A 20566-nucleotide genomic window follows, 5' to 3' on the forward strand; every position below is an offset into this window, starting at 1 on the left:
ATGTTGAATTACCTGGGTCACTGCTTTGCAGGAATAATACGAGAAAGCAGTATAATTCACGTTGAATTATTACCTTTGCCAATGAATTAAATAACTCACCGACCCTGTCCCAGCCCCAAATGGACATTGTTGCACCAGTGTCACAATTTTCATTTCCACTATAGCCATCCTGAAGCCTTTCTGCATAAGTGTGCTGATTTATTGTCAAACTATTATCCTTTTTATGTTGCATTTATCCTTGCTTTGAAACTATCCTAAATTCTGGGCATGGAGTTATTTAAGCAAAAGGGATAGGCTCCCACAGCTCTGCTGTTGCTCTATTGGGCACATAGGCTGTGGTCCCTCATGATTTTGGTGTAGTACTTTGCGACCGCGTTAGACAGGGAACGGCTGGCCTGGCAGAAATGTTCTAACCGTCAAAGCCTCATTATATGCTGCTCCCTCGATGGTCTGATGGTATCCAAATTACCATTGCTCACGCAGATTGATTGTTGTTTGGGTATGGTATTGTGGGGCTTACAAATGGTCTTTCATGCAGGCTCACTTACTGCTGGCCATAAAGCTCAGGAGTAATGTGTGGGTGTGGGAGGGAGCTGTGTGGAGTGATGGTGCAGAAAATGCTTTTGGCCACCTCTGTCGCTGGTAGGTGTAATTGCCTGAAAGGGATTGGAACCGACAAAAAAGTGGTTCCACCCCAGTTTTTTGCCCTTCCACTCCCATGGCAGTGAGACCTATCTGTCGTAAAACACTTGAATTTCTGTATTTATTCTGTGGCACCAGTCGCACTCACCACAGCGATGTGCAATTATAGAAATGGCTGAGATTGTACCCGAGATGCTCCGGTGGGGTTACGGAGGGTTATCTTTCCTCAGCCATGTGCAAAGGAGGTTGCCCCATGTCCTCAAGCTCTTCTGTCCTTGGGTGGGTGGACAATCTGGTATGGATAAATGTCGTAGGAGGAAAGCATTGTGGCAGCTACTATCGAACCTACCAAGCTCTGTCTGAGGTGAACCGTGCCAGCTGAACATTGATGGAGTGAAAGCCACTCCAGTTGATGTAAGTTGATAGCTTGCCTTCTGGTACCCTACAGCTACTTGAGTGCAGTTGATTATTCCCTGATGTGAGGGGAGCCAGCAATCGCTGCAAATCCCAGAACTCTCTTATCCTGACTGTTGGCGTCCATGGGGAAAGGAAGGAATTGGTTGACTCTGGCACAGAGGGTATTGGTGACCTACTTGATGCAGCTGTGAGCTGAACAGGTGTGTGATGATCCCTGTAGCAGCATGGAAGGAACCTAAAGCGAAAAGAATAAGGCTGTGGCGACTTTGAGCCAAATTGGCAAAGCATAGACGGACAAGAAGCAGGACCTGTTCCGAATAGCTGTACAGCTCGGCAATAGTTTTCCTGGTGAGGTGCCGCCTCCTCATGCAGTGTTGCTAACTTATATCCAAGAAAGTGATTCCTGACCTTAGACCTCATTGACTGAGTAAGGCCTTCCACAGCAGTTACTGAGGCCAAGCATTCTTCCACTCCAAGAATAGAGATAGCTCAGAAGTTCCTTGGAAATAAACACAGAGGTTCCAAAGACCTGAGTGCTTGCAGCCAAGTGCCCCTTAAGAGTACTTTCAATCATGTCAGTCAGTTTGTGAAGCAAGGTTTTACTCAGCAAGGTGGCGTTGGGCCCCTAATTACATAATGGCTCCCTGTATTATACATCTATTAATGAGGCACCTGCCTGTTTTCACCAGACTCAGCTCCAATGTCAAAATGGTGGTTGGCGGATTCTTGGCAGGAAATGTGCGGCAAGTTGATTCTTGCCATGTTAATGGCAATTTATCCTGTCCACATCGGATGGGTCAGATTTAAAGTCTGTTTTCCTTTTTCCTCAGCTCTGACACCAGTAAGTCATGACTTAAATGCAAACACACTCTTCAGATCTCACAACCAGACAATGTCAACTATGTCTATCTAGACAAAAGCAAATATATCCACAGCAGTATGTGACCTTCAATGCACCAGCTACATTTTAGACCATGTTGCCCATTGAAATGCAAGTATGATAATTGGCAAGTGAAAAATGCTGAGCATTAGTATTCATAGTGAGACAATTTTACTGCTGATGTTTCAAACTGGTTCCTGATCTGCAAATCCACAAATCACTCTGACTGTTGGCTGGATTGATATGCTGAGTGTTGTAATCACTAAGCATTGGCAAATTATTCAGACATATGGCACAGCATTTCCTTTCACAGATTTTCATCACTATTTTAAGAATGTTCAGCATTTTCTTCACCACTTATGCGTTGTCAGTGTTCTGCTGTATCTGTACTAAACAAAAAACACTCACAGTTTATTCCAAAGGCAGGCAGGTGAAATGTTGCCAAAATTGTCTGTCAAAAAAACCCAGTAATGATAGATTGAGAAGAAAATTATTTTCTAATTTTTCACTAAACTATAAAACTCTTACTTAAGGATACCTTATATGTGTTCCTTTGTAAACTAGATATAAATAAGTGTTCATAAAATATGCAACATGATTGATGTTGAAGTTTTGTCTGCTTCAGAATGGTGGATGCTATAGTACTCATTATTCTTGAACAGATTACAGGGAGAAACTGTGGGGCCAGGATGTGCTAACCTGAACCTTGTGAGAATGAATTCACATAAAACAATGCTTTTGGGGATTCAAGTAGTTCAGGGCATTCCCAATCTACATGCAGATACAGCAGGGCAATTCACAGGATTGGGCAATTTGTAGTTTCAAAAATCCTGAGAACTATTTGAGTTTTCATTATTAATAAAACCATAAGTCATGAATCTGCAGCTCACAACAGCCACCTTCCAATAGCATTTTGATGGTATCAAAACAGCAAAGGCATACTGAGATAGAAAAACATTTGCTGGCATGGTGTTTGTGTCAGTTTTACCTTCGCAAAGAAACAATAACTGGCAGATATCATTTGTTGAACATTTACCATGAATCACCTTCCTTGCTATGAAGGCCATGAATGGCTCCTCTCTTTTGCTCTGGGATGATTATGAATCTGTCAGTGTATTAGTTTAAACTGCATGAAGAAAGTTTCTGAGAAAACACTGAAAATAGTTCAATACAATATACTTTTTTCAAATATACCTGTTACGAATTAGAAGAAGAGACCTTTGAATTTTTTGGGGCAGCACGGTAGCATTGTGGATAGCACAATTGCTTCACAGCTCCAGGGTCCCAGGTTCGATTCCGGCTTGGGTCACTGTCTGTGCGGAGTCTGCACATCCTCCCCGTGTGTGCGTGGGTTTCCTCTGGGTGCTCCGGTTTCCTCCCACAGTCCAAAGATGTGCAGGTTAGGTGGATTGGCCATGAAAGATTGCCCTTAGTGTCCAAAATTTCCCTTAGTGTTGGGTGGGATTACTGGGGATAGGGTGGAGGTGTTGACCTTGTGTCGGGTGCTCTTTCCAAGAGCCGGTGCAGACTCGATGGGCCGAATGGCCTCCTGCTGCACTGTAAATTCTATGTAAATCTATGCAAACAATTCTATGTAAATGCCCTCTGTCATTCAATAAGATTATGGCCGATCTGATTGTAACCTCAATTTCACGTTCCTGCCTACCCCCCAATAATCTTGTACCCCCAATAACCTTTCACCTCCTTGCTTATCATAGACCTGCCTTTAAAATATTCAAAGGCTTTTCTTCCACTGACCTGTGAGGAAGAGAGATCCAAAGACTCATGACCCTCTGAGAGAGAAAAATTCTCCTCAACTCTGTCTTAAATAAGCAACCCCTTGGTCTTAATTCTCCCAAAAAATGACAAAGCGTCATTTTAGGCGGGAATCGCAGGCGATTTCCACCGGGTGTATGGGAACAATCCAGAACGCAAATAACCCAGACATAGTAATTTATTTGGAGAGCTTCTCACTGAAGAATCCCAATCTAAGGGCACGATCCAATGGCCACACTAGCCCCTGAAAAGCAGCTCGCCGCGGCACAGCGTGGCCGTTGAAAGCCGGGAGACCCCGTTCCTGAGATCTACCTGGCTCGCAGCGCATCAGGAGATTCAACACAATCTCGCGAGACGTTGCAATGTGAATCCCACCCACAATGGGCAGGATCATGTTTTGGCAAATCTCCATATTAGAGCGAGGCAATAAGCCTCAGTCTAATGTGCAGATTCCTGAGATACCTGAGGCTTTGAGATTTAACCCCTTTGCCTCAGAGATCTCGGGTGAGTGCCATTCAGCACTGGTCCCCACAAATGGAGATCAGATGGAATGGCACTCGCTGGGGACTCTTTGGGCAGGGTGGTGCACTGGCACAGGCAGGTGCCATCTGGGTACCCTGGCAGTGCCAGCCTGGCCCCTGGCAATGCCATCTGCATGCAAGCCTGGCACTGCGAGCTGGCATGGGCACTGCCAAGGTGCTATGTTGGCACTGCCAAGCTGGCATTTTGTGCACATGTGTGATTGGGCCAGGGCTGCTCGTCTGGGGGTTGAGGGGAGGGTGCTGAGGACTGTCCCATTGTGCATTCGGGCGGGGGGGGGGGGGGGGGGGGGGGGGGGGGGGGCGGAGGTTGGGGATTGTTCAGGGGGCCTCGGAGATCTGTCGCTACAATGGGGAGTTCTGGCAAGTGGAGCTCCCCACTGTCTAAAACGGAGCTACGTGCCACCTCGGCCGTGAGTTCCCCGTTCAGGCCCCTTATTCACTGCAAGTTGATCGAGGCACCATCTTTCAAGGACGCCCTGATCAACACTGTAACTAATGGCCCCCAGCCCCCACGACGGACGTATTGGGAACATTCCCTCCCCCCGAAAACTGAAAATCATCGTCTGCATTCCACCCGCCCCCCATCCGGCATTTGTCACCGGCATTCTTCCCCATTCCCAGGGCCCTCTGCTGTGAAAAAGTGGAAGCCAAAGCACTTAGCTTTTGATGTGGTGAGGAGCTGTCAATCATAGCAAGAGTGCTTACAAACATTTTGGTTAGCATCAAAGCAGGGTAATGGATTCAAGGAACAATCAACAAACAATGCACTGAGAAGCTGTCTCTGGTGTAATGAAACTGTTAATAACTGGCCAATGCAATATATTGCTGTGTGAAATTGAACGGAAGTTTTGCATTTCAAAGGCTGTCAAGGGATTTCAAGCGGTTTGAAATTTACTGGACTTTCAAGGAAGCCTCTGACACTTGTAACAGCTGCACACTTAAACACTTTTGTCTGAGGCAGGAAACGTTGGGAAAGGGTAAGTGAAAATGCAGTAATTTTAACCCTACTCCCTGGTCTGCTCATCAGCTTTCAGGCAGGAGTCTGATGGGGGTGCGGGGTGGATCTGTTGAGAGTCTCTGATGGGGGGGGTCTCTGTTGGAGGTCTGATTGCGGGGTCGGTGGGGAGGGAGTTGGGTCACCCTCATGCGTGCGTGATGCGGGAGGGGGTGAGCTGTTATTCCTGTAGTGGAGGAGAGAGGGTTCCCCTACTTGCCTGGGGAGAGGGGGGAGGATTTGCATTATGGGAGGAAGGGGCACCAGCCATTGGACCTCTGTGTCACGCCGCCCGCTCAAAATACCAAGGTTCCGACAGAATCCCGCGTGCCTCCCTCCATGCATTAATCTGCATGGAATAGGAGAGGGTATAAATCCTGGGTGCCGCCCCTAATGCCCGCGGATCCCAAGAGTGATCCTACGCTGGCGGGAGCACTTAGTTTCCAGAATGGAGAATATGGGGCGGGATTCTCCGACCCCCAGCCAGGTCCGTGATTGGGGGCTACCGATCGGTGGGCGCGCTATTTCCGGGGGGGCCTATGTTCCTCCGCGCCGGGCCCCTGTAGGGCTCCGCCATGTTGCCTGTGGGCCGGCGCAGAGAAGGCAGCCCACCTGCATGCGCCAGCGCGGAGACGGCCATGGCGCGCATGCGCGGACCTGCATCGGCCGTGTAGGGCTGGCTTTCTAGCCTCTGAGAATGGGGAGAATGATTGGGCCTGGAGGCCCGTGGGCGCCGGCGTTGCTCGTGCCGGTTTTGATGCTGGTGTCACCACCTTGGCCGGGGCTTCGGAGAATCCCGGCCAGGATCTCTGTTGATCTACCTCAGAAACTAAAGGTTAATGTTATTTCTTATTTAAACGGTGATGTTTCTCACTTTGTGTAACAACCTGTGAACTTCATAACTATTAATGGTTCTCTGCTTTCACAGAGGTTGTATTAAAGGATTTTTTTAAAAATTAAAGATGATGCACATCAATATTCTGCATAATTTGTGAGTGTTACGTAATTTGCCCTTATGCACCCTACTCCTTATATGTTGTGACCTTGGGCGGGATTCTCCGCAATCGGCGCGATGTCCGCCGACCGGCTTCAAAAATGGCGCGAATCAGTCCGGCATCGCACCGCCCCAAAGGTGCGGAATTCTCCACATCTTGAGCGGCCGAGCCCTCACCTTGAGGGGCTAGGCCCGCGGCGGACTGATTTCTGCCCCGCCAGCTGGCGGGAAAGGCCTTTGGTGCCCCGCCAGCTGGCGCGGAAATGACTTTGCCGTGCGGCGCATGCGCGGGAGCGTCAGCGGCCGCTCACGGCATCCCCGCGCATGCGCAGTGGAGGGGGTCTCTTCCGCCTCCGCCATAGTGGAGACCATGGCGAAGGCGGAAGGAAAAGAGTGCCCCCACGGCACAGGCCCGCCCGCAGATCGGTGGGCCCCGATCGCGGGCCAGGCCACCGTGGGGGCACCCCCCCGGGGCCAGATCGCCCCGCGCGCCCCCCAGGACCCCGGAGCCCGCCCGCGCCGCCCTGTCCCGCCGGTAAGAGAGGTGGTTTGATTCTTGCCGGCGGGACAGGCATTCCAGCAGCGGGACTTCGGTCCATCGCGGGCCGGAGAATCGCCGGGGGGGGGGGCCGCCAACCGGCGCAGCGCGATTCCCACCCCTGCCGAATATCCGGTGCCGGAGAATTCGGCAACCGGCGGGGGTGGGATTCATGCCAGCGCCCGCCAATTGGGTCGGAGAATCCCGCCCCTTATCCTTTGATATCCTTGTGCTCTTTCTAAGTGTCAATGCAATACTTGCTTCCATGCTGTGTTATCAGTGGTGCTCTAGATATCGAGAGAAACAAGCACATTAGTGTTGGTAACTGACATTCAACTCAGCCATGTAAGTAGCACAGGCGGCAGTAACTCAAGTTTATGGGGAATTTACACCTCTTCAAGTAAAAGGATGGATAGTTAACCTGCGGCATATTGCTTGTACTGCTGCTTCGTGCAGCATGCCAGCAGCAGAAGGTAGCTTTACAGTCTGAGCAAAATCATGGATGTTATTTTTCATTAAATTTAATAAAATTTTAATTAAGTGCTAGTTTCATAATTATGTCATGTGACCTTTTGCAAAAGATAATTAAATAATAAAATATTCATTTGGTACTTTGAGCACTGCCTGAACACTGAAACGAGCAGGAGTCCAAAGGATCAGTTTCGCTCACTATATGTTTTGGAGGGAAGCCAATTCAAAAGTGCCATGGAAGAGCATACGGTAGAGTTCAGTCTCACCAAACTTGTGCCAGGTTTTTGACTAGATCTACCTGTGCAAAGCATTTGTAACGCAAGTTAGTAAAGTAGAACATATCCTGAGGTATGGATGGGAATAATTGTATGAAAAACTGGTTCAAAGCAATTTAATATAATGAGCAAATAGGAGGTTCCTACGCTCAAATACTGCCAATAAATGTTACTTTTAATCTTGGAATTTACACCATTCCCCATCTCTGGGGGAAACCCGAAAAAAAGAATTTCTGTTAACAGCTAAAATTATTGAAATTAAATCTGTAAATTGAAATGGGCTTTCCCAATTAATACAATCCATTCATGTGTAATGCTAATTCGCATCAATGTATTGTCATTAGCTAAAACTGGCATCTGCATGGGGATTATAGAAAAATATGAACATTTGGAAATACTGGGACAAAGTTGTTTACGGTTGTTATTAAGGTACCTTGGAGATTTGTTCACTTTAATCCAGCAAGATTTTTTTTAAAGCATTTCTAAACCATTTTCGATTCTCTTTCCGTCCCCTCTCCCTATGCAATAGATAGTAGCTGCAATCATGGCAATTACTGGGATTGTGATGATGGCATATGCAGATGGTTTCCACGGTGATTCAATCATTGGAGTAGCACTGGCTGTTGGATCTGCCTCCACATCAGCATTATACAAGGTAAATAATAATGCACCAAATTGCAACTCCGAAAAAGTAATCACTTCTATGGTTTGGGGTTAAAGGCTCTTATCTCTTAAGATTGGCACTCAGTGCCAGGTTAATGTGACCATGACAAGGTCAATTTTATCACACAATTTTGCTAAACCACGTTTTTTACAAGCTTGCATGCCGGAACCGCATCATTCTCCATCAAAATCAAAAACCGATTTATTTTTCTGAACCTGTTATTTCGAAACCTATTTAGAAACTTCAGAGTCAACAGTTTCCATGATTTACTGGTATGCATCCCAAGTTTAAAATGATTGGCAACTCAGTGGAATTCATTGAGAGGCTGAGTCAGCGATAGTGCTAAAGTCAATTCTGAAATCAGGGCTAATGCCAATTTGCACTTTAATGTCCATTATCATAGATGAGTTTACTTTGAAAACTATTCTATATGGTTGCTGTCTCAAAGAAATCTTGCCTTCAAGAGTGCCAACCCTGCAGAGAGTAATTATGGCCACAGTAGAGCGGCCACTGGCTCTCCAGTCAGTGGATGGGCCCGGTGTATTTATATATCAACCATTTCAGTATTGATGTGGTTGTAGCTATTTTTAAAGTTGGTGCAACTTTCCCCTTGTTTAATATCTGTCAGCAATTCCATAAGCAGACTTTTCAGATGTTCTCATATAGGTGCGTACCCAGGAAATTAATGGTTACCCACATTCAGCAATCTACTTACTCTATTTAACAGACTCCCATGCCAAAATCTCTTTGTAATTATGAATTTTACCAAAATGAAACAGCAATTTCGGGACCAAATCAGTAACGGATCTTTATTTAATAATGATCTTTATTGTCACAAGTAGGCTTCCATTAACACTGCAATGAAGTTACTGTGAAAATCCCCTAGTCGCCACATTCCGGCGCTGTTCGGGTACACAGAGGGAGAATTCAGAATGTCCAAATTACCTAATAGCACGTATTTCAGGACTTGTGGGAGGAAACTGGAGCACCAAGAGGAAACCCACACATACATGGGGAGAACATGCAGACTCCACACAGACAGTGACCCAAGCCGGGAACGAACCTGGGACCCTGGCGCTGTGAAACCATAGTGCTAACCACTATTAAAAGGTAATTAAAAAACAGAAAAGATACCTAATACTAATAATACATTACACAACTTGTGTATTGATCATTAGTCTACTAATGTTGACTAGTTAATTTCCAAACTCACTGCTTATGGACAAAGGAATTTTTACTCACTGTTCTTCAGTTTTAAATCATAAAAAGTTAAGTTCAGTTAAGTTAAAGTTTCTTTTTTCTCTTTTTGGGCCAATGCAGACACGATGGGCTGAATGGCATTTTTCTGCTCTGTACGTTTTCTATGGTTCTATGCAGTCTTTAAATTAATTCACATATAACATTTAAAGACGAATAGCCCAATTGTTAAATTTTACAACATATAAACCTATAAATACCTTGGCTTCGTCCGATGCCCCCAAGTGTTGGGAGAAAGAAGGGGCTGGATTCTCCGGTTGCTGACGCCAAAATCGAGTTCGGCGATTGGTCGAAGAATCACAGTTCCTGACGATCGGGGGCAGCGCCGCTTTCGCGATGCCCGTCCCTCCAAAGCGCCGTACTATCCGAGTACGGCGCGCCACGTATCGACGGTATCAGGACATTACCTGAGGCCCGTCCCCCGATGCTCTGCCCCCGACCAGCCAAGTTCCCGACGGGGCGGTCGCGTGTGGTCTCATCCGTCGGGAACTCGGCGTGGCGGCTGCAGACTCAGTCCAGCGCTGCCACAGTCGGGGGAGGGCCGATCCGTGGGCAGGGGGGTCTTTATTAGGGACTGGGGCACTGTGGGGGGTGGGTGTCCGGGGCCCGCGAGCTTGCCAAAGGGGAGGCACTATTTCGCAGGCCGCGTCCGCGAGCAGCCTCCACCATGTCGCGCGGCGCGGCTGCTGCAGGCCGCCGCCATGCGCATGCACGGCCACGGACCCAGCAATTCTCCGGGACATATCAGCAGCTAGAGTCGACCGCTCTACGCTGCCGGCATGCTAGCCCCCAGAAAAACAGGGAATCAGTAGCCGTTTTACGCCAAACACCACCGTTCCCACGCCGGCATGGGGGCATAGCCCCAGAATCACACCATCTTCTATGCCCATCGAGTGTACCACCTTGCCGATATCTAACATCTTCCCCTCCACAACAGTTAGTGTAGCTATGACTGCAGAGCAATGCCCCATCTGCCAACCCCGGCTCTCTGCCTCTTCCTGAAATTGTGCCCTCTCCTGCAAAGAGAGAAAGGAGAGAGTTAAGTGTGAGGTGCGGAATGTGTGGAGATGATGGAATGACAACATTTATGGTGGGTGCCTCTGAGGGATCAGTGTGACTGATCAGTAAGACAAGGATAAGTCTGAGTGTTGGGTGTCCAGTCAGGGATGTAAAGAGGTGTCTCAAGGGAGAGGAATGTATGGGGCTTCATGATGTGTTGCTCTGCAGAGTAGTCCACAAGAGACGGACAGGGAGGTCAGAGAGTTAGTGTTGGCACCTGAAAATTGATTGCCACTTTCCTTATCTGCCATTATGAGGTCAGTAAACCTCTCGTGACAGTGTGTGGTTCTAGAGACCACTCTTCTGCTGCTGTCTACTTCAGAGATTTCCAGCCATGCCTGTCTAGTCTGTGTTGCTGGCCTCTTTCTCCATTCCACAGGAAACAACATGCCTCTTTGAGTCCTCACTTCCCTCAACATCATCTCCAAGGAAGAAATCAGAGAACTCGGGGCAGCCTTCCCACATCATGCTTTCATTCTTCTTCCTGAAACTTTCTAGAACAATGTTCGATGCAGCCATTCCAACCCTCCAACCCCCGCCAGGGCCCTCTAACCAGGGATCCTCTCGTTGTCACAAATGGATTGTCCTCGCGCCCAAGGTCTGTGATCAATCAGTCAGGACAACCGGAAGCGAGATGCTAATTCCATGGCTGAGTTAAACATCCCACTACTTCAATGGTCAGGTCCTAACCTGCTGTCCCCTGCTCACCCCCATGCCTTCCCCATCCCCTACCAACACAGCTCTTAACCAAACCAAATCCCACTATGAAAAGTCCAGTTCAAATAAAATTCTTCTCATTTATGCCTTTTTTAGTACTGTCAGCAACAATGGACACTGCTCCTTCTGAACAGAAGTGTTCCTGAAATAGAGCTCTGTGAGACACCACTACCAATGTCCATCGCTCTGAGAATCTGACTTTAACTCTTCTCTCCAAGTTTGATTTGGTTTACTAGTCATCTCTTTAATTTGTATCCCTTCATCCTCCACAGTAGTCTGCACTGTAATATCTTGTCAAAGTTGATGTGCACCACATCCACTGCATTTCCCAATCCATCACATCCGTCATCTCCTCAAAAGGTTATCACACACTATATTCTTTTTTGAATTTAGCGTTACCTGAATTCAATTATTTTCTTTTCATTTAGATATTTTGTCATTTCTGATCCCAGTATTTTCCGACCATAGATTTTAAACTGACTGCCCTCTAATTAACCCTCTCAGCTCTGTCTCCCTGTTTGGAAAAGGGTATTTGCCACTGTCCAATGCTGTGCCACGTACTGTCGGTATAATACTGAGATATAAATTTGAGGGTCACTGCTAATTGTTATATTTCCTTCCATTGGCTGTGAAGCTGTTTTGGAAATTGTCAGGATGTAAAAGGTGCTATATAAATAGAAGTTATTTTTCTTCTCCATGTAAAAACATAAAAGGAAATTTCCAAAACTTTCCCTTCGAAACGCTGGACTAACAGGCTAGATCAGAGTGTAACTGGAATTGGGACCTTGGTTTTCTAATTTCACAGCTAGCAAATTATCTTGATACTAGTTGGGCAGCATGGTAGCACAAGTGGCTAGCACTGTGGCTTCACAGTGCCAGGGTCCCAGGTTTGATTCCCCACTGGGTCACTGTCTGCACGTTCTCCCCGTGTCTGCGTGGGTTTCCTCCGGGTGCTCCGGTTTCCTCCCACAGTCCAAAGACGTGCAGGTTAGGTGGATTGGCCATGCTAAATTGCCCTTAGTGTCCAAAAAGGTTAGATGGGGTTATTGGGTTACGGGGATAGGGTGAAAGTGAGGGCTTAAGTGGGTAGGTGCAGACTCGATGGGCCGAATGGCCTCCTTCTGCACTGGGTGTTCTATGTTCTAATTACCATTGCAGGCCTCAATAGCCAATATGAAGCAGGTTCCTATTTCACAAAAAACATACAAATTTTATTAATTTGCAGGAACCATGGATTGCTATCTCAAAATCTCCCACTACTTAGTGTGGTTACAACCAGTGGAGGAAAACAGGTTGAAATCACCACTGCAGGTCACAGCCCAAGCTGTTCCCATAGCAATACTGTACTAATGAGCAGAAAACATGGATAATGAGGTCGAATTGGCATGAATCGCCAAATACCTTTCTGAGAAACCTATTCATTTACCTTCCTGTTTGTTACGTCTGATTCTTGATCTTATAGCATGCTACATGCTACTGCTGACTGCTTCTGTGATTTAAAATCCACAAAAGAGATCCAGAATAAAACAGAGCAAAATATCTATCGGTGCTTACAGTGATAGAGGAGATGGCTATATGGGGTAAAAATTTGGGTTGTTAACACATAACGGGCAGTACCACATTGACAACTTGTTATTCTAACAGCTTCTATTCAAGTGAATAAAACTGAATATTGGGCAGGTGAACAATAGCCACTGATACAATATCGCCCATTTTATGTCACTATTCAAATCGCTACCCGTTTAAGACTATAAAATCCACACTGTCTTGTTCTCTGTTGATTGGTTAAACTTCTCTATTTTGAAAAAGTCATAGTTCATCGAGAACACCAAGGGATCTAGGGATCTTGAATTTAAACCGATTACTCAAGCTTCAGTAAGATGGGGAATTTCAGTCTCCTTATTTTAGCTCTTAGCCCTTCTTTTCAGCCCTTCCGAATTTAATTTGCTAGTAAATCTCCCAAGAGATGGTACTTGCTGGAACGTAACAGCACATATGGCTAATAATCAGCTACATTTGGGACAATTGCTCTGTGATGCAATAGGCGGAATCTCTCTTATTTTTTTTTCAAAGGGCGGATTCTTACCATATTTTTGTCAGTGTCAGGTCCTGACTGAAATTCAGCATGTAGCTCTCCAGCTGCACACATTTCACTCCAGATCTTGAGCCTCTCTGAGTAAAACAAACTGAGTGGGCGTGGTTTGCACTGTCACCCTGGCGGGCGATGGGGCCCAATAGAGCCAGCAAGCCAGCTTCGCAGAGATCGGGCCGCACTCTTTAAAGGGCGCCCCAGTCAGCACACAAACTGAATGGTCCCCAGCCTCTCCCTCCGAGTAAACTTTAGGACCCCCACCTCACTATAAACCATAGCAAAAGCGGCATTGCTCTCACGAACGCCTCCCCCCATCACATGATGCCAACACTAGGGTACGTCCCCCCACTTCGCAGGCACCAGGATGACTGCCCCCCCCCCCCACTACCACAGTCTAGGGGGCGCTCTCCCCCTTCCTTCACAGGTGTGACATTATGTGAAATGTTCAGACTACAAAGGGTTAATGTCATATCATAATTAACCACTAGATGCAGAACTATATAAAGCACTGACTGACAGGCTTCTGAGAGAAGGCTGGAGATGGCTGGAGGGGGTGCACAGAAGAGGTCTAAAGAGTGTAGAGTACAGTTATAGATAGAATGCAGAGTCTAGTGTTAGAAGAGTGTTGATTGTAGATTACTTGATTATTCTTTACTATAGGAGTAAGTGGTCGAGCTTTAATAAGTAGTGTAAATAAAAGTTAGCTTTGTTAATGAACTTAGCTTCTGTGGTCCTTGTGAACACTACAACATCCATCCTGATAATAGAATCACAAAGAACACCACAACAGGCATTCCCAATACACAAAAAGGGAACCCCTCCCATGGGGCTGCCCAGAGGGCCCCCTCCTGTCACTGCCCCCTGACACTGGCTGCCACTGCCAGGTTGGCACAGTGCCAACACCTGGGATCATGTGGCACAATGCCAACCTGGCAGTGCCAACTTGTGCTGGGAGGCATGTCCCTCTCCCCGGGGGCTATACTTACCTTTACACTTCCGGGGGGAACCTCTCCACTGAATATTGGTTTTCAAAAACCTGTCACATCGACGAGGTTTGAATATTTTGTGAGGGGTGATCAGGTGGCAGGGGGCTCGGAAACTATAATGCATATAAAACTACTAGAATAAGGTTCTCGCCCTTTGTGGACGTGAGCCTTGTGATGTCACCGGCGAGGGGCATGGAAAATCAGCAATCTCTCCAGAGAGAATCGCCTTTCCTGATTCTGGATTTTGGATCGCTATTGCAGACTCAAAATCGCTCCCCATTGTGTCGGGGTTCCAGTAAGAAAACCAGTGAGAATCCCGCCAATGGTGGGAAAACTCACCCAATATTGAGCCTCTTTATCAAAAGTTTGTATCCCCACGTGATTCACTCCACGCTGATGGATTCTTGCCTCTGGCCCCAGGGGAACTTAATCTCAGCAATCATTGGGGCTTGCCTTTTAAACGCTTCTCCTGCACTTGTCCCATGTCCAGTTGGAGGATGGTTGCCAGGGAGACAGCACCATGATTTTTGCAGGCAGCCCTTACCAAACTCCGAGATGATGTGGAGCAGAGGCGTGACATCCTGAACCCGCGTTTCCGCAGATGTCCATCAAGCAAGGTCACCATTCCTGCCTGGGAGGCAGTGGCGGCAATATTGAATGTCAACTGGCTGCATAAGAAGATGGGGCAGCAGTGCTGGAAGAAGATGAGTGACCTTCTCCAGGGTAAGTCTGCCTCTTTACCGCGACATTGCTTCAAACACCCTTCACACCTCCACAGTGATCTCTCACCCAACCACCTCATGGATTCCCAACACTTCCCATAGCGCACAAACTACCCCCCCCCCTCCCCCACTCCCAATGTTCTAGTAAATAATCTGCTCCCCGCTCCCACTCACCTCCCACGCATGCCAGACATCATCACCATCTAACCTGGCAGGACTCCCACCTACACTCTCCTCATCTGTCTCATTGCAAACCCGAGCACAAACGGCATGAGTGGACATAGCCTGCCGGAGTCATGGCCAAGCTGAGGTGCCTAACAGCCTGTGAGGAGAGAGCCCTTGAGCTGGCAGACGAGGAGGACCACACCTTTGCAGAGGGCCAAGTGGAGGCAGCAGACAAAAGTGAGAACCGTCAAGACATGCAACCATGGTGCAAGTCTCACGTAAGTTAACTTTTTCCCATTATTTAGCCCCCATGATGCACAAATACCAACTCACTTCCCTTGCAGGCAAATCATCCAACAAGCCCGGATCATCCTCGCACCCTCTGGACTCCACAGACCAGAGAAGCTCCGTGGAAGACATCTCGGACAAGCATTGAGGAGGCATCACAGCTTTCACCGCACAGATATTCACACCTCGATGGGATTACCTAGTGGACAGGCTTCTGGGTCACTGACTGGTGAGTACCTCACAGCTGAAGATGCACAGCAGACGGAGGAAGGAACGTCACAGGGAACCATCACTCAGAGAGATATGGGAGCTCAGAACTCTGCTGAGCCCCTAGCCAATGATGTGAGCCTGGGTCCGGTCGTCCCAGAGGTGCTGGAACTGCGACGGTAGAATTGCTTTCATTGGGAAGAGAAAACAGCATCCCTCCTCAAACTGCAAGTCCGGTTGGAGGAGTGCCATCTCCTCCTTCCAAGAAGATGATGCCATCACTCCAACGCAACAAGGCCAACACTGCGGAGGTGGCATCCGCAGTGGAGACCATGGCACAGGACGTGCACTCCCATGCGGGGTATGTCCGCTCCGTGGTTCAGTTCATGACTTCCATGGCTGAGGGAATGAGCTCCATGCTGCAGGGCTTCAACAGCATGGAGCAGGCATGAGTGGAAATCCAAAAGTGTCAGGGCCAGAGGATGGCGGGGCTTCTGGATCTCTCTCCAGCTGCCCCACCATCCCATGGATGAACATAGGGGCCTCCGGTACCCGAAGGGAAGAGGATCGGCAGGAGAGCAGCCCGGGGCCTTCACCCCCAGAAGACCCTGCGGGTGTCCAGCCTGTCTGACACCCTCCTCCCTGTGAGCGACACACCTCCAACCCCATATACCGAGGAGGGCAGCACTGCAACACCCGTCAGCCTGCCAAGGTCATCTCAGGCTACAGGGCTTGGAGGGCAGCAGGCTACCTCAACCTCAGCTGTGGATCCTGGGGATGCACCTAGGAGTATCAGAAGAGTGAGGAAGAATAAGAAGGATAGGTACCTAGTAGGCATGGGTGAACCTCGGTATTAATAAGAGATAAATCACCATTGTAATATAGCTCTTGTATTAATCGCTACTTTGTTCACCCATACAGATACTCCACACTGTCGTATCAAGGTGCCATTCTTCGCAAACCCCCCGCATACACTTGCCGCTTTGTCCCCGTCGAGTGTGAGAATTGCAGCTCTATATCTCTCCCATCTCCCACACTGACAATGCAGTAAAGATGTGCCACTGATGGCATTGGGCAACCCCCCCCCCCCCCAGCACCTACCTCCCCCATCCATGGAAGGTAAGCCCCCCCCTCCACCGCCCAACAACATCAACGTTCATGTCTCTCACGTCTGCCACTCTTCTCTAGTAACGAGGATGTCAATGGCTGACAGAGTGTTGAGAACCTGTCCACCTCGAACATAATGTGGAGAAAAACACCAGGACCCCTGACCTTGAAGGGGACAACTGTAGCTGAGGTTAGTCATCCAGTTCTCTGAACTCCATGGGAAGCCCATTCATTGGCAGGTCGCATTCAGCTCTCCGTCAGGCAGGAGTCAGACATATTGCTGAGGGTGAGAGGAGCATCGCTCTGTCCTAAATGCAGGTCATCAGCATTCTCCTGCAGTGTGTGGTCAATGGCTTCAGTGTCCTACACATGAATGTAGGAACCATCATGAGGACTTCCTGCAGGCACCACATTCGTGAGTTGATGTCAGACCCCATGGTGGTAGAACTCTTCACTCCCTGGTCCTGGTCATTCCCAATCCAAGATAATATAAGGGTATCCCTAACTCCTCGCCCATGCAGCCATGGCCATCGCCCAAGGCTCTTCCTCCTCCACGTGTTGCTCCTCACCACCCTCCTCGACCTCCTCCTCATCCAAGGAGCCTAGGCACACCTCCAGCTCCTCCTGGTCCAGCTGCTCGCCCTGCTGCAGTACCAGGTTGTGCAGCAGACCGCAGTGATGTAAGACACCCTCTGGGGGCAGTACTGGAGGACTCCCACCAACTGATCCAGGCACTGGAACGCAAATTGAGCAATCCAATCATCTGCTCGACCATCGTGCTGTTGACACATGAACCTCATTATAATGAGTCTCAACAAGTGTTTATGGCCTCTGCAATGGCGTCACCAGCCACCTCCTTTGTCCCGAGGAGCCATCCCTCTAGCAGCTAGTCTCCCTCAAAGACGGCTGGGATCTGCAAGCGCTGCATGATGTAACTATCGTGGAAGCTTCCCGGGAAATGGGCACACACCTACATGACGTGCATCACGTGGTCACAGACAAGCTCGATGTTGAGGCAGTGATATGCCTTGCGTTTCATAAATGGCATTCCATGCTGCCATGGAGAACGCAGAGCCATATGGGTGCAGTCGATGACACTCTGCACCTGGGGCATGCCTGCTTTGTGGGCAAAGCCCATGGCCCTAGCACCCTGGCTCACCTGGTCCTGGTCCAAGTTGATGTACATTTGGGCCCTCGAGAATAGCACATCTATGTCCTCCCTTATGCACTTGGTCGTGGCTGGGAAATACTGCATAGGTCATCCGTGCTGCCCTGAAATGAGCTGCTGGCATAGAGGTTCAGAGTGACAGTAACTTTGAGGGCAACAGGGTGCCAATTCTTTCATCACCAGGCACAGTTGGTCCACCATCTCCCAGGAGAGATGCAGTCTTCTCTGGCACTGGACCTCTGACGTCTGGAGATAGGAAGTTCGATGTCGGAATACCCTTGACCGGTAATGCCTCCTCCGAGGCCCCGCCACTTGTGGCCCTGCTTCCGGAAGAGCAACAGGTCCAGCCACCCCCTCCTGTGCAGGGCCCTGGTCCTGGCCACGTGTAGCAGCTGTCCCATGTCGCTGCTGCTGGTCGATCGCAATCAATACGATAGCCAACTCAACTGGGTCCATGATTCTCCAGAGTCATAAACTGAAAGGAAGAGAATATAGAAGTGAGCAATGAGGATTCCTGACAGTGCCCGAACCCCCAGCCCTCTCAGGATATGGGACAACCACCCATGCGCATCCTCTATTTGAATGCCTTTCCACAAAGCCTCACTCCCTCCCCTACCACACAAGAGCCACTTCCACACTGTTGACCCCCTCAACTCCACTTGAATGAAGCACTTCAATCCTTGAGAGTCTCAGCAGTCCCTAACTCCCCCAAGCGTGAGATGTTAGGGTAGTCAAATGCATTCAATGGGCCAGCGTTCTAACCTCACAGGGGACCTAGATGATGCCCCCCATCATCGTCTTGAAAGGGTGAGAGACTTCACCATAATGCCTTGCATTGGGGGCCACATCTGTGTCACCTCTCTGTTATGTAGATGTGAGTAAGAGCCTTGAAGTTCAATGCTTGGAGACAACGCTTGCAACTACTATTTTGATCAACTTAAATAACCAAGCAAACTGAATCAAATAGACTGAGGAACAAATTAAAGGGACAGTCTCTTAAAGGAAAACTGCCCAAAACAAGAAGTGAATCACAAACGAGACTTAAACCATCAAACCAAAATGTGATTAAAGGGGTAAATAAGGCAACCCAGCCCCTGCGACGCCCAATGGGCATGGAAGGTCTCGAGGGCGCCAGTGGAAAAATTGGGTGCCAATCAGTGGCATGCTCGTGCATTGCAATGCTGTATTAATTGGCACAATTGACTCATCAAGGAAGGGTCAGGGAGCCGATCAGGCAACTGGTTTCCCCTTGTGGCAGGCGTGGGACACCTGAGGCTGGATTGTCCGTGACGTTACGCGGGAAACACGGTTGGCCGGAGAATCGGCTCCCGACGGCGAAATCAGGCTTGACGCCGGTTTCACGCTGATTCGGCATTCTCCGGACCCCCGAAATCGATGAGATCGTGGAAGTACAGTACGCATCTCATTATCTGACCCGACGATCGATTCTCCGGGGCCTCAGCGATTCTGCACCTTGGATGGGCCGATTTCCCAACGGCGTGTTTTTAAAGTCCAATGAACATTCGTGAAGCTGGCGTGCTGTCTGAGGCGTCTGCGACAGGAGGTAGAGGTTGGCGCGGGGGGACTGCAGGCTCCCGGATTGGCCACTGGCCGTGCTTCCTGCGGGGGGTGAGGGGGGGGCCTGCCAGGGCCGGGGGAGGGGAGGAGAAGCAAGGGGGGGACAGTCCGACCAGCCGGGGAATCCGCGACAGGACAGGAGCGGTGCCCACGCACCGAGCACCATTACGGCGACCATCTTGCTGCCTCCGCTCTTCCCCCACCCCACTCAACCGGTGATGCTCACATGGGGACCACACAGGGCCATACCGACGGCAGGCCCCAGCGAGAGCAATGCCATAAAACAGTGGCCCTGGCAGCAGGGACGGGCGCCAGGACCGGGAGCACGGACGGTGCAGGGGTGGCGAGCATGCGTGGCTGGGACGCGTGGTGACAACCGGGGCCACCGTGCAGCCCAGAGTACTTGGTTGGGCACGAGTGTTAGCGCCATGGTAACATGTTTTCCTCTCATCCTCTGCAGATAACTATGGCATTCGGTCATCAACCAGCGATGCTGCCCGCCACGGCGGCGGCTGCTGCCCTGCATGCTACCCTGTTGCAGTGTGAGCGGGGGCGGCAGAGAGGTGGTGGAGGCTGCAGCAGAGGAGCGGACTGCAGAGGGGCAGGCGGTAGCCACTCAGGCTAGAGGGCCGGCCGCCCAACAGGACGAGGAGGAGGAGGTGGAGGTGGTGCCAAGGAAGCGCCGGATGGGGCCACGCGTCTACCGCGACCGCATGTCCTTTGAGGACCTCGCTGGACCGGGCATGCAGACTGCGGATGAGCAAGGAGACTGTCAGACATATCTGCCAGATGGTGGCACACCTGGCACCACGTGGGAATGGGGGAGGACACCCGCTCCCGGTGGTCATCAAGGTGACGGTTGCGCTGAACTTCTACGCGACGGGGTCGTTCCAGTCGCCGAGTGGGGAGCTGTCCGGCATCTCACACGCATAGGCGCACAGGTGCATCCGTGCCGTTACGGATGCCCTGTATGCCCTTGCGGACCGGTACATCCAGTACCCTGTGGACCGCACCCACCAGGATGCCC

The 20566-nt window shown here is 49.5% G+C and overlaps 1 protein-coding gene across 6 annotated transcripts in view; it reads left to right on the forward strand.

The window, feature by feature from the left end:
- Positions 1–20566, forward strand: part of slc35f4 (solute carrier family 35 member F4) — a 277382-nt gene that overhangs the window by 231710 nt on the left and 25106 nt on the right. For 3 of the 6 annotated variants that reach the window (XM_072489456.1, XM_072489464.1, XM_072489480.1), the window contains 2 exons: positions 5119–5234; positions 8063–8184. In XM_072489456.1, coding sequence (XP_072345557.1) covers positions 5119–5234; positions 8063–8184 — 238 coding nt within the window. Of the gene's footprint in view, positions 1–5115; positions 5235–8058; positions 8185–20566 lie in introns of those variants that run through there. The other 3 variants (XM_072489489.1, XM_072489472.1, XM_072489490.1) reach the window with 3 other exon arrangements.

Source organism: Scyliorhinus torazame, chromosome 2, assembly GCF_047496885.1.
Source record: "Scyliorhinus torazame isolate Kashiwa2021f chromosome 2, sScyTor2.1, whole genome shotgun sequence".
Lineage (NCBI taxonomy): Eukaryota > Metazoa > Chordata > Chondrichthyes > Carcharhiniformes > Scyliorhinidae > Scyliorhinus > Scyliorhinus torazame.